The following is a 26,984-nucleotide window of genomic DNA, read 5'->3' as shown; positions in this document are numbered from 1 at the left end:
CCGAGATTTCAGAGTTGGTCCAAATGCACTGGTGGGTTTTTTTTTTACCTCGGAGTTCCATCTAAAATGAAACATCAATGCTTGAGATTTGTTTTTTTTTTTACCCTCTCTGGTTTGCAAATTGATGACAATTATGTCAACTGGATCTTCGTGTGTTAGAAATCCTGACAAAATGATCTTCGCTGGGATTTAATCCAATAATGAATGTTCAGCGTTTTTGTGGATTGATTTTTTTTCAGTGTATAAATTATGTTATAATGAACAAACAGGGGGCGGGACCAGTGAATCTGACACTGGTTCTTTTGCAATTTGAGTTAAGAAATTTGCACCAAAAAAACAGAAATGACCTTTTGAACCTGTGACATAAAAGCATATTTTAGGATTTCTTTGACCATGTAATTGCCGATTCATCTGTGTTCTCCTTTACACGGACGATAACGAACGTGCGTGATTATGAGAGGAGAACAATCGCATTGAACGTGAAGTCAATATCAGTTGTAATCACAGTCATAAAGTTACACAAGTTGTTGTGTCGTGTTTTAGTGGCCGTAGTAATTCAGACATTGTGTCCGTGTATCGATCAGTGCCTGTTGAGGCTGATTGAGCATAACAGAGACTAATAGAGAATTCACTTTATTACACACACACATGAACACACAAACGGTGGCGGCTCAGACTTTGTGGATGTGCACAATTGCCATAATGCCAAAAAATTGGGTTTTGACAGTATTTTGAATATTGTTTTTCCAAAAATGGCTAAATAACCAACATAGTCATTAACCTCAATGAGTGTCACTGAGGCTTTTCTGATCTTTTGTTTTAAGTTCCAGCCCCTCCAAAAAGATATTGTGGTTGCCTGTAGCATATCAAAATTGCATGTCCTCCAATCTACTTTCCTTAAATTGGAAATGTACAATTTACTGATGTCTTTTAAAGGCAAAAGCCACATAAACAGGAAGCTAAACTCCCCTGTTAGTCCTCAATAAACCTGCAAAATCGAATTTCCAGTGATTGCAGCCACGTGCTCAAGTCTCTGCAGGTCACGACTTCTTAATTACATTAATGCTGTGAAATACTTAAATTCGACCTCATGCTCTAGAGCTGTTATGGAGCTCAGTATTTATTATTTAAGGTATTTTCCATGCCTGGCTTAACACCAAGAACCTGTATGTGTGTGTCTGTGTCCGTCCGTGTGTGTGTGCTAAGGAGAGATTGACGAGAACGGCTTTGACCTGAGTGTGTAGGTTGCAGCAAAGGCACATATGATAACATCACTCTTTGTCTTCGTCTGTCTCGCGCGGACCCCACAAACATACGAGCTCGCGCGCGCACACTCAAACACAAACGATAGCATCTCCCTCGTGCGTTGCCACTAAAGAGTCTCCTCCATCACTGACTGCGGAGGCCCCCGTTTTACTGCAACGGAGACTGCTGCATTGCATGCAGACATGCACTTTTGCTGCATACGTGCTGCTGCTGACTCAAGCACACGCAGTCAGTCGGTGGCTCTCGAGAATACGGGGAGATAAAAACGGGCTTGCACAGCCTGAACAAGTCATAACCAATTAATGCTTATAACCTTAACGTATCCGCGATTTAAATTGTATCCCAGAATTCCACGAGAAATGAGGTCCTGCCTCACAAGGACCAGGTTGTCATAAACACACATACATGCACACACACTTGGGCGTCATGGATCTGTCCAGCAGTGTCATTGCAGCCTCTTAAAAGAGAAATAGAAGTGAAGAGGCTGATGTGGATCGAACGCTATTTAAACAGCTCTTTTACTGTGACTGTAAACAAAACCGAGCCCTTTTAAAACCAACCTTTACCTCGAATAATAAACATGCAAAGCAGCAAGACTAGTAAAAGATTGTCTCTCTATATATATATCTTTAATATCTATTAGAATGTAAAAGTATTTCCTGGTTAGAACCTGCTGCTAGTGTCACTGATTAATTATCTTACAGTTCCGTATAAATCCCGCTTTAGTGCTTTAGTGCTAGAATCTGAATAGCATCGGGCAAAGTGCCACTAGACACATCTGTGCGTCAGTTTATTTAACCTATAAATCATGTGAAGCATTAACCTTAAGTCTGTGACTCTGCCCCCCCTTTGTCAGGATATAAAGTGGGATTAAATATAACATCAGCTCTGAAATCAGCCGTAAAAACACTACAAACGGGAACAAATCGTCGGTAGCGTAAAAGGAAAGGGTTGCAGCACACGCCGCTTATACATAGTACGCAACATATTTTCCTAACCCTGTAACATCAGTTGTGTTAACATTTTTTTGTAAATGGGACCGTGAACACCCGGCCAAAATATTCGCTGGGTTTTCACTGTGTGATTTTGTGGCCAGTTTGGTGTGTTGGGAGCTTTCAAGGCTGCAGGATTATAACGTTTAGACTGACACAAGGTGGAGCACTGCACAACCAGTGGAAAGTCCTCGTTTGAACCGGTTATTTATTTAAAATTGTAAAACCAAAAGCCTTGACCTAAATGTAGAAATTCACAATGTGTAATATGGGTGTTTTATTCCCTTTTTAGCTGCACAAAACTTTTAAATGTAATTTTCCAACGGAGGCTAAAGGTGTTATTGTCAGAAGTGGAATATACTACACATGGTTATATATAAACATTTTATATATAAGCTTTTCAGAAGCAGCTTTGTTTATTCGGCAACCTGAATTGACATGCTTTTCACATTCTGAAAGATTGTTGTAATCCTTTCTGGACTGTGAAGGCCACCGTACTTCCCTGACTGTGAGTGGAGTCCTCCGTCTGGTGCGATCTGCAGTCTCGCCACTAGATGTCACTAAGGTTGTTTTCAGACCTAATAATCCGCCAGATTTGGTACAATTCGCCGTTGCAAGATTCAGCCGGTTCCGAGTTTGCTTTCGCACATTCTCACAGTGTGAAACAAACCAAACCTTTTGAATAACGTATTCCCCCCCTCACCTGAGGGGGCGCTGCATCAAGAATTACTGAAGGAGAAGACAAGAAAAACAACGAATAAGAAAAAACTCCTGTTTCCGCCACATAAGAGCAAAACGGATGATACGACACATCAATGCAGCAACAACAGGCTCAGCCATTTATCCCGGCTAGCGTTTAACACGCGCGTATGTTTTGGTTGTGTTTACCCACAATGCCCTGCGTTGTAGTCCACTTTCTCTGCATTTGGTTCGCTTGAAGCTAAACTAGCGTTGGAAGAAGAATTGTCGCACATTGGATCCGTAAAGTTTTGTAAAAAAAATTGTTATCATTTACTAGTTCAACAAAGCGATGATTTGACGTTTCGTACCAAAAAAAAATGAATACAGCGATTCATCAATTCCCGTCTTTGCCAAAATGCACATCGATATTTTATGATCACTTCAAAATCAAGACTATGTATGATTTTTACCGAGTGCAGCAGATCATGGCCAAAGTAGTGTAAAATAAGCTGTGGGGTGGGGGAGAAAAAAACAGCCACAATATAAATTACAGTCGTGGACTTCAAAATGATGTTTTTTAGTGTTTATCTTGGCTGAAGTCGGTTCAAGTCACTACTTTATTAAGGCAAAGAGATGAGGACGGTAGGTTTGAACGGAGTGAGTGGGAGAATAATTGACAGGGAAATTGCAGAGGGAAATTATTGTTATTCCACAATTAAATTATATATACTGCGTGGAATCACCCCTGACAGCGCTGACCAGAGCAGCACTCCTGATGTGTGTGTGTGTATGTGTGTGTGTGTAAGAGTGAGTGTGAAACTTGATCCGCCGACCAAGGCCACTGAGGCTACACTGGCAGAGAGGAGGCTGCAGAAAGAGAATCGGAAAGGAGAGAGAAATTAAAGAGAAAGAAAAGTAGTAACGTCAACAGAGGCGAGCGAAAAAAAACGTTCTATTTTAAGGCCGAGTGGGTGTTAGTGAAAACACGGCGAATGCCCTGTAATGAGCCTGTTTTGAACACTTGTGACAACAGAGCGCGGGACAAACTTTTCCTTGATTTTGCCGGCGAAATCTGACCGCGTGGTGCAGCGCTGTGTACTTAGGCACAAACAGAGCTGCAGATGGTGAAAAAGAAACATCCCTTCAACTCGAATTTTGGTGGACCTTTTTCCGTGAAAGCTGGCCTTGTCCTTGTCAGAAGGTTTTTTTTTTTTTTTTTGGTTTTTTTTGTGAAAGCAACCTTGTCAAATGTGAAAAATTAATGGGTTTTGCGTATTTAAACAAAAAATAAAATCTTTAAAAAATAAAAAAAAAAGACTCCGGAGTCTTTTATTCTTCCTAAAACAATGACTCTTTGAATACACAAGGTTTCGGGTGATATGTAACGTAAACTAGCCTCGTTTCCCTTTTCCGTCGAAATTAATGATTCATGAATAGTTGGACGAAAACAAAGCAAAGGGTCGATTTGGCTCGTGTTGATGTTGGAAGAAACAAAACCCAGTGGTGTCATTTTTTTTTTATTTAATCTTCTTAATTTAACATGGATTTCTCGTGTTTTCAGCGTTGGCTTTGACCTGATGTCACGTTATAATTATTACTCTTACATTTTTCTTCCCCCCCAAATCACTAGGAAACTTGCGTATGTATTGAAAATGAGTCATGGAAGAAGCTGGGTGACGTTTTAAATAATGCATAATGTTTTTTTTTGTTGTCAACTTGATCGGGGGAAAAAATTTAAAAACCAAAATACCTTTGCCCTCACATAACCCCACTGTACATAAAAAGAATAATTCATGGCTGCATTATGAGCGTATGCTGTGTAATGTGCTTGTCTTATGTCTTGCTGTATGTCATAGTGTATATTATATTATGTGCACGCCGCTGAAGCCACCGGGGACCCGTTTGTGTTCTGATGTATTTTGCTTTTTATGTGCAGTTTAACTAGCTTTTACTCGTCTGTCATTGCGCTACGATCCCCCACAGATTTCTTCGATGGAATAACCGTCTTTTTTTTTTTTTGCTGCTTTTTCCCCATTTTTTTCCCCCTCTCCTCTCATTTCTGTCTCCATTTCTGTACATGAGAACCGCCGAGAATCAATAGGCGTTATGTTTCTTCAACACAGCGCTTTTGCGCCCGCGTGTGTGTGTGTGTGTGTGTGATGACGGTCAACCTTGTTTTTCATTCCACTCCAGGTCGATATTACATATAAGACAGAATGTAGTTTATGTGGGAACTAATAGTCACAGACAGCGGTGACCTGCTTATGAGTAAGAAGTGGATCAAGTGTGAGCGTATACATGTATGTGTGTTTTGTATGTATTACCTCTTTAGGACCGTTAGTCCTCATTGAGACCTACACCTGGTCTTCTGAGGAACCAGTTAAAGTGTGGATAGGTTAAGGAATAAGGCTTTTTTTAAGGGCTGTCCAGATGAATGGAAGTCAATGTCGTGACTGAAGATGAATAGCTGCACAAACCTCTCTGTGTGTGTGTGCATGTGCGTGTATGTGTGTGTATTAATAAGTAATGATTTGAAACGTTACGGGATGACTTGGCACATTGGGGACACCTTGGACAGAAGGTTAAGATTCGCCAGAGCAGTTTGCTGCAGTATTGATGATGTTTGAAATGTAAAATTTACATTCACGTTAACCATTTCTGCACCATGCAAAAGCAACAAAGGCCAACCTCTCTCTCTCAAAAACATCCTGGTCATAGTTCATTTGTACCTGTGTTCACACTATTACAATACTGCTACTATGATAAGTGATATTGCTCAATTAAAAAAAAAAGGGATGAAACTAACCGGTAATCCATAAGAACACTGAAGCCCGTGCGTTGGCTAGAATGTAATCTGATGTGCATTACACCAGATCGATAAGTGGCACCGAAGGTTTCATTTTTCATTTCTAACGCTCTCTGTGTTGCCTTCTCTGTGTTTCTCTGCTCAGCACCCTCAACAACAACAACATCACCCTCATCCCGCTGTCCAGCTTCAACCACATGCCCAAGCTGCGGACGCTGTGAGTACAACACACACACACACACACACACACACACACTGAGAAAAAGAGAAGAAGTGTTGACTATCTCACACACATGCCACACACACACACACACAGCATGGCAACAGGGTCTGTGTGTGATCATCTAATCGTGCCATAATAGGAGACCAACTCTTCTATTGTTTCATGACTGTGAATAATCATGTGGCCATTATCCCCCCACGCACGCACACACACACACACACACAGACACACACACTTGAGTAATAGTAACTTCATCAATACCACAAAAAAAAAACTTTTAGGCTAAAAAGTTAATTTGTTTTGATTCACTCGCTCTCACAAAATGATGTAACTGATGTGCGACACACACACACACACACACACACACACATGAACCCTGACCTAATTGTGTGATTGATTGATTTTTGTGTATCCATCTTAATTGCGTGAAGGAAAATCTTACAGTTGTCACGACCCTGGCGCGACATCTTAAAGGAAGGCTACCCATAATCCCACGGGATTGTCTGAGAACTACTCTATTGGTTACATTCCTTTTGGCCACACTGGGGTAGAACTCCACCAAAACCAGCATTCATAAAATTGGGATTCCCTCCCCAAAATTGCCTTTTTTTTTTTACAGTAGAGGCACTTTGTGTGGTCGTGCATGCCTACTCAACATTCAGACATGGGGATTTCTCAATGCACAACACAAGTAAATACAAGAAGAGTGTTTTTCTATTCAAATTTTGATCAACGGTGTCATGGCAGCGCCGCGATATTTCCCCCTGCACATTTCTGCAGCTTCAGTGGCAACGCAGCTCAAAATCAGCCTGTTAAAATTGGATTTCAGGAGGCAGCACAACTTCACAGTTGCCAGGAGATTGAGTGCAGAGTTACCAATATCCAATATCTTTTAATCAGAAGCCCTCGTCCTCTTCTGTTTTCTGTCAACACTGAGTGACTGCCGCCCTCTGATTTCCTCGTTCCTCCGGCGTCCTCCTTGTCCCCTCTTCAGCGTCTCCGCTTCCCAGTTTTCATCTCTCCTCGTACCTCCTTATTGTCGGCATCTTTCTCGCGCTAAATTATCCCCCTTTGTCATTCCCTGTCTCTCTCTCTCTCCGCTCTCCTCCTCCTCTTTCCTCCCTCATTATTCAGTGAGATGTCTTCATTCAATTCATTCTATGACTTCTGAGTTCCCCTCGTCCACTGTGATCCAGCGGGTGCCGTCTCTTCCTCTTCACCTGTCTTCTTCTTATCGTTCGTTTTTATCTTTTTGTCACTCTTTCCATCTCCGTCTTACATCCTCCACTCGCTGTCTCTGCTGCTCTGCTGCTATACCTCAGATCCCACTATTGACTTTGCTGCTTTGATAAAAGATGACTCATTCAATCAAATGGTTAGAGATCCTCCTGATTTCATTAGCAGTGAAGTTTGAGAAATATATATATATATATATACTACACTGTACAGTAGAGTCTCCGTTAGATGTCCATCTATCAATATAAGGATGTCTTTCTCTCTCTCTCTCCCTCCTGAAGTATCCCCTTTTATTCTCTCAGCAGTAATGAAATCGCCTCATGGTGCCTCTTTTTCAGAAACTTGAACCAATGAACAGATTAGAACTCCCACTGCTTGTGTGTTTGTGTAATTCACTGCGCTAAAGATGTGCTTGGTAACACTCTGGAGAAAATATCAAACACAAAAAAAGACTGATACGCCAAACACACACACACACACACATCTAATAGGTACAAAAAAATACTATCAAAGACTTGCAGCGACACACACTTTCTCCATACCCCCCCCTGCTTGTTCCATTCTCCCCTCTGTTTTAATCCTACTTGTCAGTAATTAAGGCTGAGCCGGGGGTGGGGCAGGACGTGGATATCTCCAGGCAGGGGTTTGACTATAAACTGGATTTATAATGGGAGAATGGTATTAAAACCTGCTGCCCCCGCTGCTAGCATCAATGAGCCCATCTCTGTTCCATAACAGGATTTGTCCTCTGCTTTATTACAAAAGGAGGCCTGTCTCCTGAAAGGCTAGATATCCCCGACTGGCGTATAATGCGCTGACCAGACACTCTGTTGTTCGTCTACCCTCCTCTTCCTCCTCATCTCTCTCTCTCTCTCTCTTAAACCCAGCCAGTGTAACTCATGCAGAGTAACAGCTCTGAAAAAATCACCTGATGCTTCCTGCACAGAATAGCAGCCTATACATTATAATAAAGCGCTATTTTTGTGCCTTCTCCATCAACCTTTTGCTAAATTGTGGTTCTAGATCGCATGTGTCAAACTCAAGGCTCCGGGGGCCAGATGTGGTCCGCCACGTCATTTTATGTGGCCCCGTGAGTGATTAATTGGTCTTTAAAAAAAAAATCTGTGTTAAAATAAGTCTATGCTGCTTTAAGGCGTGCGTTGACCATAAACTACATTTCCCACAATGCATGGCGATCGCGTTACCCGCAAAATGACGGCACCGCCACTAGATCGCAGTGTGTCGTTGTATCATGCGTCATGCGACGAGTGAAATTTAATAAGTAATAAATACTTGTAAAAGTTATTTAGCAATGTGTTACGGAGTAGTTACCTTTATTTTACATCATATTTGGTGACATTTAGTTACATTTATTCTGTATGACAGTTATTATCTGACCCTTTGAGGGTAACCATGCTGATGTGGCCCTCAGTGAAAATGAGATAGATAGATAGATAGATAGATAGATAGATAGATAGATAGATAGATAGATAGATAGATAGATAGATAGATAGATAGATAGATAGATAGATAGATAGATAGATAGATAGATAGATAGATAGATAGATAGATAGATAGATAGATAGATAGATAGATAGATAGAACAGTGACATTTTAGAGGACATGCCCATGAAAATGTCATGTCACTCTGAGCCTCTATGAAGCAATGATTCATTTATTTTCACTACATAATTGGTTGTAGGAGGATTGAATTTTCTCTTTGTGTCCACTTCTCTGCATATCCTCTCCGTCTCCTCCTCTCTGGCCATCGTCTTCATTCATACCTCTGCCTCTGTTCGTTCTGAATAGATTGTGATTTAGCCGTATGTGTCCTCTCTCTCTCTCTCTGGAGGGAGTCATATTGTCACAGACCTTGGGGAAATGAGAGCTGAGGATATTACTTTGTGTGCTTGTGTGGCCAGCGCCTGTTTGTGTGTGTGTGTGTGTGTGTGTTTCACTTACGCTCTGGTCTCACTATCTTGGGCAAGTAAAAACACACACACTACCTGTTTGAATGCAGACTCAATTACATACGCTCTCAGCATTTCATAATCAAAGTTATCATGTTAATGTGTGTCGTTTTGCACCGATAACACGACTGAATTCCATTCCATTCTTCTTCTCGCCTCCTCTCCCAGTCGTCTGCACTCCAACAACCTCCACTGCGACTGTCACCTCTCCTGGCTCTCTGATTGGCTCAGAGCCAGACGGGGCCTGGCTCCCTTCACGCAGTGCATGGCCCCCGCCCACATGAGGGGCCTCAACGTCCCAGATGTGCAGAAGAAGGATTTTGTTTGCAATGGTGAGTTAACATCTGCGCACGGACGCATGCAGAGCTTTGAGCTTCTGGCTCAAGGACTCCCTGAAGATCCACCTGAAATGAGACTAAAGACTGATGACGTGTGCTTTCATGAGAATGAAATACATTCTCTGCCACTCTGATGGATGTAGAAAGAGAGCATAGACTCTGTGTAAAAGTGGATGTAGTATCTAAAGGGCTGTGCAATTAATCTAAACTTGGGTTTCAATTACGATCATGGGCCCAAACGATTACAAAATCATTGGAACAAAACGGAGGGCTTTTATTCTGAAAAGTTGAACATGCAGCGTGAGTAAAGATATATACAATATAAAATAATGTATAGTTATTTTCATGTTCAAAGCCAGGTTGTTTTTTACCTTCAACACATTCTGTTTGTTTCAAGTTCGAGTCACTGAGTAACTGTTTGAAATAATCCTGATTTAAATTTTTGACCCCAGTATTCTGGTTTGAAAAGTAGGACGGTTAGCCACCAGGGGGCGACCTCCAATGGTTGCAAGAAGGATTAAATTGGCAAAAATCCAATAGTTCGCTTGACCGGCTTCAAACTTGGCAGGTGACTCACTAAAGGGCAGTGCTGAGGTGTTTGGATGAGAAATGAAGAAGCGCTGCTTCAATCTCATCTCACACAGGTGACGTCTGTGATCGTCTGTTTGGAAAATGTCAACCTGGGCCCGGGCAAAAACAGGATTTTGTTTCACAGTCTATAAGAGAGAGACAAAAAACATAATATTCACAGCTGAACAGTCGACTCTTTTACATATATACCAAGAATGTAATAAACCTGAAGGCCGTTATTATTGCAAGCACCATTGTTATCTTCTTCAGACAGCTCAGCATTGAGTTTATACCACTGAGAGAATTACAGCTTGTAGAGAGCATAATCAGCTAAAAGGCCAGTGTAAGAGCAGCGGTGTTATCAGCTGCTGATAGTATAGGTAATGTTTATAGGCCTCTGATTCAGCTCTCTGTGCTAATAGACTGTCAAGCTGCTCCCTCTTTATTAGCCCTTTCTTTCCTGCCTAGCAGCTCCACATCAGACCTCTCGTTCTCTTTCTCCATCCTTTTTTTAACATCCCTCTAAAACAGTGACATCTTGGGAACGCGCCTCCAGTTCTTCCATCCTGAGTGTAAAAGGCATTTAGTGAGATTAACTCACTAAGCTCCCAGTCCCTTCAACCATAATGGAAGATTAGTGACATTAGGAGAAATTTCAAGATAAAAAATAGACTACAGCGTAGAATGTAACATTTTTTTTTTTTTTTTTAAGAAATACTGTGAACAATAATCTGTTCTTTGCCGTCTACAGGTCCAGTTCAGACAGAGTCCAGGACGTGTGTACCACAGGTGGCTGTGTGTCCGCCCAGCTGCAGCTGTAACAACAACATAGTGGATTGCCGTCGCAAAGGGATCACTGAAATACCGGCGAATCTCCCCGAGGGCATCGTGGAGATGTAAGACCACCTTAAACTGAACGTTTTATGCACTCATTTCCCCTGTTCAGTGTCGTGTAAGTTGACCGGCTAATATAATTCACATTTTCTTGTTGTATTTATTATGTTTAGAATGTGCACTCTACGCTAATTATGCTATAGTAGACATTCAGACTCACAGGTGGCCCATAGAATACAATCCAACTTCAAATTGAAAGCACAGGTAGAAAAATAATCAGTGAATATAGTAGTTTCGGGTCACCAATCTGAGTAAATATTATATTCACAGAAACTTGCCCACATTAAAGCTCATGTAGAGTGGTCCTGTTGCACATATATGTTAGTTATGGAGGTCTACTTACATACATTAACTTGTTTTTGTGGTCAAAAACCTCCTAGTTGCTGTAAACGAGCCGATAGAAATCTCTCCTGACTGACGCTCTCCTCAGCCGCGGTGTTTCAGACTGAAATCTCACACCCAGAAGACAGACTGTGTTGTGATTGGCCAGCCAGAGTAGAGCCTTCACCACTGTCTTGTGATTGGAACAATACCCGGAAGTGACATAATTAACACACAAGCTCTCAGAAGCGCAGCTCCCCCTTCTGGAAACCGCTTTAATGTCCGGGTGCCTCAGTTTGAGTCCTAACACTTTTGTTCAAACTGTGTCTGTGCACTCATGAACTCAAACTTCAGCTCCATTTTAGTGAAATGACCCCCTAAATGTTAAAAAAAACAAAAAAACTCCCCAGTCAACAAAATGCCAGGCACGACGTTGACCAACCTCTCATGTTCACTTCGCTTCTTTCGACATTCAATACAGGCAGTTATTGTTAAAGCAGGTTCAGCAAATCGCTCGCCAGCATGCGTCGTAAAATCATTTTAATGGTCCTATTATTATTATTATTATTATTATTATTTCTTTTTTTTTCCGACTTGATTTGGTAAAGTCATATTTGTGGACATGGATTACAGCAGTGTGTGTGTGTCTCAGTTGCACGTAAGCTCGGGCCTGTTTCAGAGAAATGGCAGGCATTTCTACAAAAATGTGAACGCGAAATGAATAAATAACAACCTCCTGAGCTAAAGACCAAGCTCCTGAATGAAAGTAGGAAAGAAACCCTATAATTTGAGCGTTAATGCTTTTGTTCTTTGGAGCAATTTCGCATTGCGGGGACCTGCGTTTATAAATGGAACATTGCGGTTGTTGCTACTCAACACACCGAGTTTTACTTGGACCTTTAGTCGCTCCGTGTGACCGAGCAGATGGATGAACCGGGGCTCATCCGCACTCTTTGTTTGGGATTCTTGCGTTACGTTTAAACACACGTACCCCACAGTGGGATGAGTTTGATGCCCGTGTCGATCCCTCAACCAGCTGTTTGTTTGCACCGAGGACGGCTGTTCGATCGCTACCGCGAGTCAAGGAGCAAATCCTCTCGTGCCAGGCTCACACCAATGCGGCTGCACCTCCCCGGCATAACTAATGGAATCGCGCACACACGTGCATATGCAGATGCAGCAGCTTTGTTTGCAGAAACACAACACATACTTTGGCACACACAAAAAAACATTATACCCACACACACACACACATTCTTGGAGGGTCAGATGCATTTTGATCAAGCCACATGAACCAAAAAGAAACCTTTTGAAGGCAACCACACACACACACGCACACACAGAGCAGAGGCAGGGTGGTTTGCATTGGATCCATTATAATAAATGTTGGTGCTGCAGCCAGAAACAATAGAGTATAATAGGATGATGTATTGTCAGTCCTCCAAATGGGACAAAGTCATCTTTCTGCATGCTGGTGGCAGGAATCATTGCCAAATGTGTGCGTATGTGTGTGTGTGTGTGTGCTCCTGCCAAACCCATCTCCTGCTCCTCTTGTTCTTTAATCAGCTCTTCGCCCTATAGATTGTATTTTATTTTTTTTAAATATAGCCGCTTAAAATGTCTTCCCTTTAATTCACCCTCCCCTAAGTGTCTTTGTACCAACCTTGTTTCACTTCCCCCTTGATATAATTTGTAACTTGTTGTGCGTGCACATTGTTGCTGTCGATATGTATACATTCTTGATTTAATTTGACCCCGTAGCTGAATTAAGCTGTATAGATAGATAGATAGATAGATAGATAGATAGATAGATAGATAGATAGATAGATAGATAGATAGATAGATAGATAGATAGATAGATAGATAGATAGATAGATAGATAGATAGATAGATAGATAGATAGATAGATAGATAGATAGATAGATAGATGGATGGTGGGTTTAGGGCAAAAGCACGACTTAGTGGGTTCTGAAAAGGAGGAGGACAGAGGGGGAAAAAAAGGTGGATTAGTTTCCATTTATCATTTTGACAGCTGACCCTCTGGCTGGCCTTGGGACCTCACCGCATCCCCTCTCCTGATTTTACCTGTTCCCAAGTTGTTTGCACTTTTCCACTTCTTTGATTTCTCCTTTGTTGCCCTCCTTTTTCACTCCAGTTCTGTAGGGGGGGGAGTAGAGTGTGCCACACTTACTGTACATCACTCGTTTTTACGGCCCTGCTCCTTCTTAACTTTAAAAAAAAAAAAAAAAACCTCTGCTGCTTTCGTTTCGATTAAACAATGAGAAAGGAGGAATGCCTGGTTTTTAAATACGAGCGCATTAACCGCTGAATGTTATCTATTCAATCACATTTTATGCTCGCTTAATCAACTAAAGTTTGTCTGTGTGAATCCATACTTGCACACATACATTTTAACTCATTTTCAGAAGTAATTTATTCCCATGCTTAAAAACACATCACTTGACCATTCAGCTGCACTAAGGCGTGAGTGTGGCCGCGTAAACGGGAAGTTAAATCGCTCCTTTTGCTGTTTTTGTGTAGCTTCGGAGAGTTTTACAAATGAGAAACAAAAACCGTGGAAAGAAAAAAAAAAACATTTCTTTTATCAGACTCAGGCAAAGTGTAATAGAAAGTAAGTTTTTTCAACTGTGATATGAATCAACCATGAAGGGAAAGCGTATATATACCTGCCTCATTGTTTCCAAAGGTCTCCAGAATTTTTCAAATGAAGATAGAGCTCCAAATAGATTTCCAAAATGCTAGAGTAGCGTGGATGGCAACCTCATGACTGCTTAAGCCTCACAAAGTGCCATTAAACAAACATAACGGTCACCAGTTTGTGTTTCACTTGTCCCACTTCCACTTTTCTCATTTTTCTACAGTGCATGAGTGTGTTCCCACTTAAAAAAACAAAAAAAGTGTGTTACAACACGGGAAGGGTGCACTTAAAACTGACACAAAACCCAGTGAGCGATGACAGATGTCACTCGCCCTCTTGCCAAACGGGAGGAAGCAACCGTGTGTTTTCTAACTTTGCGAAAAATGACAACTGACGAATGAGGACACGTCGTCGTTGTCGTCGTCGTCGTCGTGGCAGCAGCCAGTTTCCATGTTGCCAGAAAAGGGTGCAAAAACACAAGAAAGTAAAACATTTTTTTTTTTTGAGTAAAATAAGCAAAGCAGATATTTTTCTGCCGAGTGCTTCAAACTCACTCCCTGTTTGATTTGGGCTAATGTTAAGTCAAACAGTGCACCGGGCCATCGTCAACAACATACACATGTGAGACGCTGCTGCACTGGCTGCGGTTTCCCAGACCCGGTCGTCTGATTCACACGTCCAGAGGGGGGAGCAGGTTCCTGGGTAAACTCATTACGACTTGTGCTGCGTAAAAAACCCCAATGCGAACGTTTCACACGGAGTGACCTTCTCTTGGTTCCTGCTGCAGGGCGACTGACAAAGCTGCAGTAATAATATGTCCACGTTAACCATGTTTTGTTTTTTTTACTTTCTGTGCACATGTGCGTATTTGAGATAAACAGGACTTTACGATCACCAATGATTTTTTTTCTTTTTTTTTCCATCCTCGGTGTAATTAAAGCGAAGAAAATACTTTAATGGTAACGACTGGTAACCATTATGCTCATGCAGCTGGAGCCCAGTTCAGATTTTCCAATTGCATGTTAGAGGAGAGCATTTTTCTAATAATGACATTTTTGAGATAAAAATTGAAAGGGTTCGACTAACATGCTTATTCTCCTCTCCTCTTTCCATCTATCTCTCTATCTATCTATCTCTAGTCGTTTGGAGCAGAACTTGATTAAAAGTGTCCCAGTAGGAGCCTTTACTGCCTACAAGAAGCTGAAGAGGATGTGAGTATGTCTAGATTTACCTGCAAACACACACACGCGCACATTGCATTGACTTCCATTCATTTGGATAGAACAAAGGATTTTCCCCAACCTTAACCATAACTGGTAGCTTCTGCCTGTCTTCGGCTTGTCGTCATAGGAGAACCCTTTTTGGTTAGGGTTAGGGTAAGGGTTGGGGTTGGGGTTGGGGTTAGGGTTAACCCTAAAAGTCTTTTTGGAGGGTTCCACCAAGAACCCCTTTAAGACCCTTTATTCAGGAAAGTGGTTTTAAAGGGTTCTCTGGATCAAAATGATTCTTACTGGAACCATCAGTGTTACCAAGAACCCTTGAAAACCCCTTTCTTCAGGAAAGGGGTTTTCAGAAGCAAATGGTTCCAGGTAGAACCCCAGCCCTTGTAGAAGTTCCCTTTGGAACCCTTATTTCTAATACTGTAGGTTCTTGTCCCCCATGAGGACTACTAGTCCTGACAAGGTCAGTGTTTAGGCCAAAAAAAAAGGAGTTAACAAATACAAGTACACACACACACACTGACAGACATACATACATTAAAGCTTGTCATTATTCATAAATAATCGTGCAAAATACCTGAAAATACCAGACTGTGCAAATCTGTCATTTTCACACACACACACAGGAAGCTTAACCTCGAGAAATGTTGAATAATGTATCGTACATTGGTGGAAGTGACTGACATGAACTGCACTTAACATGCCACTGCTTCCAATCCTCTCCCTTTTCTGCTTCACTTTTTTGTCTCACCCTGTCCATCACTCTCTCTCGATCACACACACACACATCCTGCTCCTCTTATATTTTTAGATCCGTCCTCCTTGCCTTGACCTCTGCTGATGTATTCTCTCATGATCATTTGTCAGTCACTTCTTTGGACGCTCACACAGGATGAACTCCCCATTATTGCATATTAGAGTGAATGCACTTATCGTCTGCCTCTTTCCCCCTCCCTCTTCTCCTTCTTCTTCTTCCCTCAGTGACTTGAGTAAGAACCAGATCTCTGACATAGCGGCCGATGCTTTCAGTGGCCTCCGCGCACTCACATCATTGTAAGTATGACACAGACGCACACAGACGTGTGTACACGTACCCTGATAAAGAGAAGAATGTAGAAAGTAGAGAAAAGACCCTTTTAGCGGATGATGATAATAATGCCATTGCTGTTGTTAATAACTGGAGGACAGTGCAGTGTGTGTGTGTTCGTGTATCTTTGTATATGTGGCTTTGTGTGTCTCTGGGGGTGATAATAACATGAAGGACAGTTTAATTTGACTCAATCTGGAGCATGAAAATGAGACAGACAGTCAGACAAGAAGGGGCAGACAAGGTGAACTCTCCTCTGTATTGAGGCTGATCACACACACACACACACACACACAGAAACACGCACACACGAGCACGTACAGTCAAGTCAGGTGAACGGGGATGTCGCTGAGACGCAGAGCTCTTGCAGCTGAGGCGTAAGGTAACACAATATTACGATGCTCAAGTGAATTACCAGATCGCAACTGGAAGCAAAATCTCAAATATAATTTCAGTTTCACGACAGTCAAATGAGCTGAACGCCCAAAACGGCGAGAAGAGATTGCGACGGATGCATGTTTTAGCTCGGAAAATGTTTCTTGACGCTTCAATTCTTCTCACTGAGAAGAATTCACCTTATTTTCCTTATCTGTGTGATTTATATGGAAATGTATACACAGTTAAATAATATATTAAACCCAATACAATATGAACCTGAAAACAAAACTACTCGGAATAAGAATCAGTGTCGTTTTTGGTCAGTTTATTTTGTTTTATCACTTCTGTGGCGTCGTAAAAACTGCCAAAGTCATGAGGGAAAAGTGCACTGGAACACTTTCAGACCACTGTCCTTTCCCCTAGTGTCTGATCACATCCAGAATAATGCCAGCAATGATATTCACTTTATCGAAATAGCCAGCTTTAGACAACATAAGTCCATTTGTGTAAGCTAAGCCTCGTAAACGCAATAACCTCCATGTTGTTTTGTTTTGTTTTGTTTTATTTTAACTGTCCTTCCAGGGTGCTCTATGGCAACAAGATCACCGAGTTGCCCAAGGGATTGTTTGATGGACTGGTTTCCCTGCAGCTGCTGTGAGTACTTTGGTAACCGCCGTCTGTGTGTATACCTGCGTGCAAGAGTGTTGCCCATGGCGAAAGCAATGAAGTGCATTATTGACCAAGGGGAAACAACAAAACACTCAAACAAACCAAGAAAAATAGGTCTGCAGGACAATTTTCTGTACATCCTCCACATTTGACTCCTGTTGGTCATTTATTATAAAAACGAGGGGGGGGAAACTTATTTGTGGCTTTAATTGAAGGCGAGATCCCATAACCGTAATCTATAAAAACTTGTCTTACTTATTTAATATATCCGGGGAAAACAAAAAGTCTACAGTGTAGACAAAAGTGTAGTAAGAAGGTTTGTTGTTTTTGCTGCATCGGCAACTCTTGTACTAAGTCAAGAACGCATTACCTCCAAACCATATTCACGGCTAGTAAAGTAATAGTCTCCATATTTAAAGGTGCCATATGAAAGAATGTGGCCAAAAACGGTTACTACATTCAAATTCAAAATACCGAGGTCTTTTAGGTTTCGTTTTGTGACGTAACTGGCAACCCCGGGTTGCTCGGCAGCTGAGGCTCTACTGACTGCAATGATTGGTAGACGGCGGTAGGTGGCGCCACATGCCAAAAACATGATTTGCAGTCTGCAAAATATTTTTTTTTAATGCAGATATTTTGTCTGTACTGTTGTTGTTGGTGAGTTCAGTTTGTTATATGAACATTATTCCTGAGTCTCTGTGACATATTAGGACGATTTTATGGCCAGTTGCTTTAGATTTATTACATAATGCACCTTTAACATGATAGTGCAGTAACGGGTACTGTAGAGTCCCTTCTTCGTGCATTAACCCTCCATCTGCTCTTAAATGTTCAACAAGAACCTACACAGTGTACTGTGGTAAAAAACCTGTCATCCCCCTCCACGGTTCCTCTAGTATTTAGTGTCTTCACGGAGGAAAACTATTCATTTTCAGTGGGCACAGATTCAGACTGCAGCTGTGGCTCAGCATACAGTAAAGAAAAAAGAAGAAGAAAAAAAAAATCTGGCTCCTATACCGGCTATTTTGGTATCGTATGTGGCATATGGTCCCCTTAAAAAAATGCCGCAGTCCACTGCAGAAAACTGCTAATGTTCTGGGCTTTCTCTCTCTACGTCGTAAAAGGGGGAAGCGAAGCGGAGAAAATGAGGATGAGTGAATGTAACCCACAAACACCTTTTTTACGGGCCGAGGTGGATCATTGGGATGCATGGTGCATAGTCACACACAGAGGGGGGGGGAGGGATGGGGGGAGGGATGGGAGGTGAATATAGAGGAGGGGAATATGGATGGATAGATAGAATTGTAAATAAAAAAAAAGAGTCAAGTCCAATCCTTCAGACTCATGTCATGCTGTTGCACTCCTGAATCGATAATCAATGACTTTAGTACTAAATTATGAGTTAATATACTAGTTTATATTATACTATACTAGTATATACTGTATATTCAGACATATATTCAAAGTTGGAGAGACTAAATGGAAACTGCTTCACATTGACCTTGCTTACAGTAGGTGTGTGATTGTGACTATTACAAAGCACAAGTGTGCGTTATTTATAGCTTAATACAGTCTATTTTCATGTCTTTCTGACTATGTATGTTTTTCTATCATAATAATAATAATAATAATGCATTATATTTAAAGGTGCCTTTCAAGACACTCAAGGTCGCCGGTATAGACATGACTTTGACCTTGAAAGTGCTTGAAAAGTGCCTGAACGTGACATTTAATTTAGAGCGAGGCGTGTGCGTGAACCCTAAAAACCTGCAGAAAATGCGATCGACGATTTCCAGATAGCGTTGTTCTGTTGTGCGGCGCAATAATTAGGATTTATACTAGATCGGATTTCGCCGGGTGAATCAAGCACCGTGTCAACATTCGTCGGGCGAAGATTTGTTTATTGCTTTATATCGCCACCAGTACGCTGTTTGTATTGTGTGCGCTGCTTTGTTTTACTGCTGCAGTTTCAAGTAATTAGTTCCCCCTGTGAGCTGCCTAATAAGGCGTGGATATGTCGCAGAGCAGCATGTGTGTGTGTGTGTGTGTGTGTAAGAGAGACTGTGTTTCTGTGCGGTGTCGCCGAGTTGAGCCGGTGTAGCAGCTCGTTAGTATGACTTAGGTGATTACGCTGGAGCTGCTGTAACCAAGACCGTTAGTCACTTGTCAAACAGAGATAAGAGGCAGGAAAAAAAAAAAGAACCTAGAGTGAGTGGAAAAGATAAAGAAATGCCCAAAAAATGAAAGAAAAAAAGTGTGGGAATAAAAGAGGAAAGTACAGGGGAAAGCTGTCAGCCGAGATGTATTAGTTAATGAGTGCAGGTATGGAAAAAATGGAGGAGAGATGGAGGAAAAGGGGCGGAGGCGAGCAGCCTTCCTGTCATTTACCTAATCCCTCAATCACATTTCTCATTTCCGTATCTGCCGCTCTCTCCGCCATTTTGCCTGTCAGCCACTTCCACTTAAATGTATATCTGTGTCACGACAAATTAAATATTCAGCTGTCTCACTCCATTATTTCCTGTATCCCGTCTCTCTTTTTCGTCTCTCCCTTGCCACTTTTTTTTACCCCCTCTCACCATCAAAATAAGATATTAACTGCTCCTGCTCCAAATGAGAAGGTGTGTACAAAACATTTAGATTTATGGGTCAGAAAGTATATAATTGTGAATGTATAGAATGGGAAAGGAGGTACAGGACACAGGTTGTTTTTCAGTAGAGCTGCATCTGATAAGGATAAATAATCTCATTATTTGCATACGTGTTTATCTTTGCTTTGTGTAGTGCAACCCGAGATAATGAAGCTCCGATAAGTGGAGACAGATGCAGAAAAAAGTAACACGCACTCTGGATATATCTCTTTCTTTCAGGCTTCTGAATGCCAACAAAATTAATTGTCTGCGCGTCAACACCTTCCAAGACCTACAGAACCTCAACCTGCTCTCGCTCTATGACAACAAGCTGCAAACGATCAGCAAAGGACTGTTCGCCCCTCTGCGCTCCATCAAGACTCTGTGAGTATATATGAACTTTAGAAGCAGGAAAAAAAAAAAGTCTGCTGTCAAGTGAAAGACTTTTGTTCTCAGCAACTGCTGGACCCGCTCTATTGTTGCTGCTTGCAAAGTGAAACGTTTATTGACTTCTGACGCCCTTCACCACTGACTTTGCATGTGGGTTTTTTCGTAAAAAGATTTTGCATTTATCAGCAGCGAGAAGAGATGCAGACGGGTGCATTTCGACTAAAACATGAAAACCTGCTGTCGCTACCGTGCAGCCCTCTACTTTACTTGTACCCACGATACAAACCCGTCTCTCTCTTTCTCTCTGTTCCTTCCCCCTCTTTCAGACATCTTGCTCAGAATCCATTTATGTGCGACTGTCACCTGAAGTGGCTGGCTGACTACCTGTTTGAGAATCCCATCGAGACCAGCGGCGCTCGCTGCAGCCACCCCAGGAGGCTGGCGAACAAACGAATTAGCCAGGTTAAAGGCAAGAAGTTCAGGTGCACAGGTAAGGCATCCAGTAAACACTCACACACTCACACGCACACACTTAGAAAACATCCAGGGACACAAATCAAGGAAACAAATGCATTTAAAAGTGTGTATAAAAACCTCTCTGTTCTATCTTTTCTTGTGGCGTCTTCTTAAATTGTTTTCAAATGTGTCTTTTTCATGATTTTTGGGGGTCAAGGGTTAAAGTTGGGTAAGGGTTATTAGGGTTAGGGTTAGAGTTGGGCTAGGGTTAGGGTAAGAGTTGGGGTTCGGGATGGGGTTAGAGTTGGGTTAGGGTTATTAGGGTTAGGGTTAGAGTTGATTTAGGGTTAGGGTTAGAGTTGGGTTAGGGTTAGGGTTAGAGTTGATTTAGGGTTAGGGTTAGAGTTGGGTTAGGGTTGGGATTAGAGTTGGGTTAGGGTTATTAGGGTTAGGGTTAGAGTTGATTTAGGGTTAGGGTTAGAGTTGATTTAGGGTTAGAGTTGGGTTAGGGTTAGGGTTAGAGTTGATTTAGGGTTAGGGTTAGAGTTGGGTTAGGGTTGGGATTAGAGTTGGGTTAGGGTTATTAGGGTTAGGGTTAGAGTTGATTTAGGGTTAGGGTTAGAGTTGATTTAGGGTTAGAGTTGGGTTAGGGTTAGGATCCGGGTTGGGGTTAGAGTTGGGTTAGGGTCATTAGGGTTAGGGTTAGAGTTGGGTTAGGGTTAGGGGTTTGAGGGTTAGTTGTTTTAAGCCCCTTTTGCAATTGTTTTACAAACTATTTGAATTATTAAAATACTAGCATAAATGTTCCAAAGCAGCACAGCATGGGGAAAATGTCAACAGCATAATGTTCAGCTGTTTGTTGCTACTAAGAGCAACAACGGTGTCACGTTTTAATACAAATGTGAATATTGTATCCAAAAAAAAAGCTGAATATTCAGTGATATTTCCGCCCGCTCTGTTTTTGCAAAGACGGTGCCACCGCCTAAACTGAGCACGCTATTGTTAACATAATCAATACTTTTAAACAGTGAATGCTTTAGGATCAGGCTACACTTTTGGCTACATTTTAAAATGGCATTTTCTGAAAAATATAGTGTATCACCTGACCGTTCGGGTACAGCGGACTGTACGTGTGTGTGTTTTCTAGTGTAAACAGAAAGTGGATTCTCCCCCTTTGCAGTTCTCGGAAAGTCCCACTAAAAAAAACGGACGCTTTGAGACCAACAAAGAGGTGAAGATGAAACCGAGAGAAAGTCTCAGCAGAGCGTTTTCCTTCACGGCTAATAGTGGAGTTGTGGCTGATAAGAACCATTCTGGGAGTAAATGTGGGTAAATGTTTTCAAACGTCTCAGTTTCTGCCCATTCAGACTAAACTAAAATGCAGCCCAGGAGTTTTCAAAAGTAAATTAAGCCAGTAGCATTTTTTAAACGTCGGCTAAAAGAAGGAAAAACGCAGATTACAGTGAACGTAGCCTCAGTTAGAATCAAACCCCTGGACTGTAAATGCACCTAAAGCTGGTTCTGGCAGTGCTCCTTGCTTCAGCCCCTCCTCTCTGCAGCCCATGCCTCTCCCTGCATCTCCTCTTCCTCTATGGAGCTATGTGAACAGTGTTGCCATTGGTGGACGGCACTCTTTAGCTCCGCCTTCCCTTCTTGTGTGGATCTGCGGCTATTATCTGTTGTCGCCTGAACCCTGACTGATTGGTGCAGCTTTCTGTTGCCCCGCCTTCCTCCTCCTCCTCCTCCTCCTCCTCCTCCTCCTATGTGGACCTGCATTCTGACTGGTTCGTGCAGTTGTCTCTTGTGCTTGATCTAACCATGTGGCCCCGCCTACTGTGACATCACATGGTTCCGTCAAGCGCCAGGGACCGCCGAGCACACACCCACCTGCCTCTCCCAATCAATCACACTTCTTGGAGCAAAAAAAAACTCGGGGGGGGGCTTATCTCTTCTGTTGCATTCATGTGTGGGTCCTTTTTTTACATGTTGGTGATGCTGTGTTGAAATAAATGAGCCCGTACGCAGAAAGCGAGATGTCGAAACACTATGTCAGCCAGTGAGTAATACTTAAAGATTCAGTAGGCAGGAAACATTTGGCATTATTGAGCATTAATCAATTATAATCTGCAGTAAACTGAGCGATCTGAGAGAGAACTAGAGTTTTAAACCTCCTCTAGCCTCTTTTTAGCCACAGGACAGTCCAGAGAGAGGGTTTTCTTTATTGGCCAGGTTATACATCGCTGGTCAGCCCTGCCTACACTGCAAAGAAACCTAAAAAAAATTGAGCAGTCAAGTGTTTTCCCTAATGATCCTGCCTACTGCAGCTTTAACTAGCATTTAAGGTGAATCATTGGTGCCCTGTGGAGTTTTTCACAATTGTGTGTATTATAATAAAATGTGTTCTATACAGGGTTGCGCACAGTTGGTGCAGGGGTTAGCACTCTTGCCTTTGCAGCAAGAAGACTTGGGTTCCTTTCTGCACGGATTTTGCATGTTCTCCCCGTGTTTGCATGGGTTTTCTCATGGTTCTCCGGTTTCCTTCCGCAGTCCAAAAACACGCAATATGGGGATTAGGTAAAATCGGACTCTATATGTTGACATGTGATGGAGTGGCGATGTGTCCAGGGTGTCCCCCGTCTTTAGCCCTATGTCAGCTGAGATTACACTTCCTTACAAACGTTTTTATACCAATTTTTTTTTATTAACAGAGTGCCTTGTCCACATCACATTCTTTTCTCGCTCACATTTTGTTGCCGCACTACACTCCGTTCATTACTTTACCGCCAACCAATTTTTTTTTTTTTTAATGGAGGAATGGAAATGAAACCAGCAGCGGGGATGTGTGCTCAGACATGAATGTGTGTATAATAATGTGCATGCACAATGCAAAAACAACAGTGACCCGCACATAAAAATCCTATCTGGCTCATAGCGGTGCTTGCCATCATAAACTCCACAGGGTGGCCTTTAATGACTCACAAGGACCAACACAACCTTGACTGCACAACTCATAGCATAAATTTAAACTCTACACTGATGTTTTTCAACAGATACTTTTTTTCTACCCAGTGTTATTTGCTTTGGAGCATGTTTTCTTAAATATTTTGTATATATATATACATATATATATATATAAGAAGGTTTTAATCTATATAAAGAGAAATGCTTGGTAAACCTTTCCCCACTGTTAGGTGTTCCAGCGCTTGGCATGGCTGATTCACCATCCCTGTGCAGACCGCTTTTACCCTTTTCTGCTCCAACTGACATGAAGACATATGAACTTTGAAAAAAAAAAACTCAAACATCACCATCCCCATACCTGGCTCTTTTTTTTTTCTCTCCCTTGATTTTCCCTTTCTATCAACCAGCCAGCAGACAAGGTTTGCAGCAGCCCATCGATGTAATTCCGAAAATATCCTTGTAACTCATCTCATCCCGTAAGGGACATCGTTCGATGAGCAGTGATCATATGGGTTCAGATCAAGGCTCCTCAGTGACCAATCTCCGTAATATTCTTGAATGAATAGGAAGTGAAAAACAGAAGAGGGGAGAAGAAAAAAAAAAGCCAGTGATGTGAGAAATGAAAAGAGCGTATGTGTGCTGCATGATGTAAACCAGGTCTTTTCCACAGGCTCCTGACGTCAATAATATCCACGCACATTATATCTAAATCACAGTAGTGGTCTCTGGCTCGCTGGGTTTAAACCGAAACATCCGGGGTCAAACCGCATTTATCTGTAAGATGATTCCATAAAACCACCTGGATTCTCTGTTTGTTCGTTTTATTTACAGTGGTAGCCGTGCAAAAATTAGCCCTCCCTCTGCGTCAGCTCCGTGACTAACGCGTATGTAATGCGATGTCCGTGGAAATGTCTGGTATGAAAAAACCATGCACGTGTATATCTCGCAAATTACCAGGTGGTTAATTATTGTATGTTCTACAACCGTAGGCAGCCTGTAAGAATTGTTAGACTAGATATTTTGTAAGTCATACAATAACATCTTACAGTGTGTCTCTTGTGTCTTTTCCTCTTTTCTTTACATCTTTTTTTTCCCTTTCCCTCTTGTCTGCTACTCCTGTGTTGACTTTATTTTCCCGGCCTCTTTCTACCTGCTGTTTACCCCTATGTTGCCCCCCTATACCTCGGTTTCTCTTTTTGGCCTCCTCCTCCTCCTCTCCCATGCAGGTCAAGAAGACTATCGCAGCCGTCTGAGCGGCGAGTGTTTCCAGGACCTGGTGTGTCCAGAGAAATGTCGATGTGAAGGCACTGTCGTGGACTGCTCCAACCTCAAATTGGCCCGTATACCTCCACACATCCCCGAACACACTACAGACCTGTAAGTTTGCTGCTTTGCCTCCACTTTTTACATACACGCGTGTGTTCTTACATACATTTAGTGCCGACGTACGCAAAAGGCAATGCATGCACGTAGAATATGTGCATCTTAAGCATGCCAAAATGCCTGTCAACTTCTCTGTCTTGCAGCCTTGTTGTGCCAATCTTCATTTTTAGCTCCCGGACCAACAGTCTTTTCCACCGCCCTCCTAGTCCCAAAAGAGCCATCACTGTGTCTGGCCAAGAGCCTCACACTAAGAAAACCGACACGTTCCTTCGATCATTCATTACACTGCTGAAAAAAAATTAAATAGGGAGTAACAAATCTGAGTGTGAGGAGTGTTACGAGTCAGAATCGCAGAGAAAATCTGCCACAGAAAGACACCACGATTCAAAATACAAGGAAACAACCGTGTTTAGAAAACACTAAAATGTGGTGCTATGTTCGAAAAAGTTACAACTCAAGAAAGTAGGGTTGCAGCATTAATTCCCCCATTTTACTTTCAGCACCTGGCCCTTGATAGAATATTCAATAAGCTAATATTTCCACACAGGAAATGGGAATCGAGCTAGAAGCAAAGTTTTTTTGCTCAATAATTCTGACTCATAAGCAGCTTTTAAATAGTAGGTGAAGGTTGTAGAGCTCCTGTCAGTGCTGTTACTGGGGTAATATAAGAAAGTAAAGCAGCAGAATAAAAGAAAAGAAAAAAAAAAGCCGCTGCAGCAGATGCATAATGTTTGCCCCAGAATTAATTATGGAGGTTAGTTGTATAATGGTGAAGTCAACCATGGGTGCCACTAATAATGTTAGTATTACACAGGCCATTAGCTCCTAATTCTTCTGTCTCTTTGTTTTTTAGTTCTGTTTCTGTCCGCAAAAACACTTGTTTTCCTCCAGTTTTCCCTTTTCCTTTACCCTCGGTCTCTTCCTCGTGGTGCTTCACGAGAAAAATGATCAACTTTGTCCTACGTGGTTGGTTAGAGGGCACATCAGAGTTTCTCTCCTGCCTTTCTTTCGTCGGAAAAACACAACATACACACAGACAGACACACACACACACACGTTCACGCGAGCTGACAGTTGTGCCCTGTAACCTGCTTTATCAGGGGAAATCAGTCGAGGTTATGGCCGAGGTGAAGGCTTATATATGTTTTTCGCTCTCTTTCGCTCTCCTGTCTGTCATTCTGTCGTCTTGTGTGATTCTTCCCACAAGCTATAAAAATCCTTGACATCGGCCTTGATTGTGTTCAATAAGCATGTTAGAATCCGCCAAGAGACCTATATATATATATATATATATATATATATATATGCACTCAGTAAAAATGCAAAGACATTGATATTCCAAAAACACAAACGTAAAGAGATTAAAAAAAGGTTTTTATTTATATTATGCAAACAGCAACACAAGCAGTAAAGGCGTTATGATGCCCTTGCCTTCCCCAGAATCTACTTAAGACATTGTGTTGTTTTAATTTGCTGTCATCCAGGTTGATCCATCTTTAAGCGTCTTCAGTCACTCATTGAAGTGCGTCGCCCCCCTCCAGCTGAACCTTAAACTTCCTCTGCCCAGTTTCTTTTACTCTGTGTATGCACCAAACACACACACACACACACACACACACACACATGAAGAGCTTCTTTTTAGCTCCAGCATTTTAGTACAAATTACCTCAATAAAGCAGATGTCTAGCATTCTATCTCTCAAACTGTTTTCTCCTGGCTTAGGGCATCCTAAGTATTGATGATCACATAGCAAAGATTTCTCTTCTCTTCTCTTTGCTTCTTTTCACCTTCATGCGGTCATGCATCCCTGACTTGCTGCATCTCTGTGTGTGTGTGTGTGTGTGTGTCTGTGTT

General features: G+C 42.0%; 1 protein-coding gene across 1 annotated transcript in view; it reads left to right on the top strand.

Annotated features, from left to right (window-relative positions):
• The window catches only part of slit3 (slit homolog 3), a gene marked incomplete at both ends in the record, with an annotated part of 258,540 nt that overhangs the window by 186,816 nt on the left and 44,740 nt on the right, over nt 1-26,984 (top strand). The window contains 9 exons of the mRNA XM_083891564.1: nt 5,891-5,962; nt 9,343-9,506; nt 10,834-10,978; nt 15,096-15,167; nt 16,158-16,229; nt 17,224-17,295; nt 20,181-20,324; nt 20,657-20,820; nt 24,974-25,124. Coding sequence (XP_083747690.1) covers nt 5,891-5,962; nt 9,343-9,506; nt 10,834-10,978; nt 15,096-15,167; nt 16,158-16,229; nt 17,224-17,295; nt 20,181-20,324; nt 20,657-20,820; nt 24,974-25,124 — 1,056 coding nt within the window. The remainder of the gene's footprint in view (nt 1-5,890; nt 5,963-9,342; nt 9,507-10,833; nt 10,979-15,095; nt 15,168-16,157; nt 16,230-17,223; nt 17,296-20,180; nt 20,325-20,656; nt 20,821-24,973; nt 25,125-26,984) is intronic.

Source organism: Microchirus variegatus (genome assembly GCF_963457635.1).
Source record: "Microchirus variegatus genome assembly, chromosome: 6".
Taxonomy (NCBI): domain Eukaryota; kingdom Metazoa; phylum Chordata; class Actinopteri; order Pleuronectiformes; family Soleidae; genus Microchirus; species Microchirus variegatus.
The sequence above is the reverse complement of the archived record's forward strand: the minus strand, read 5'-3'. Positions and strand labels throughout refer to the sequence as shown.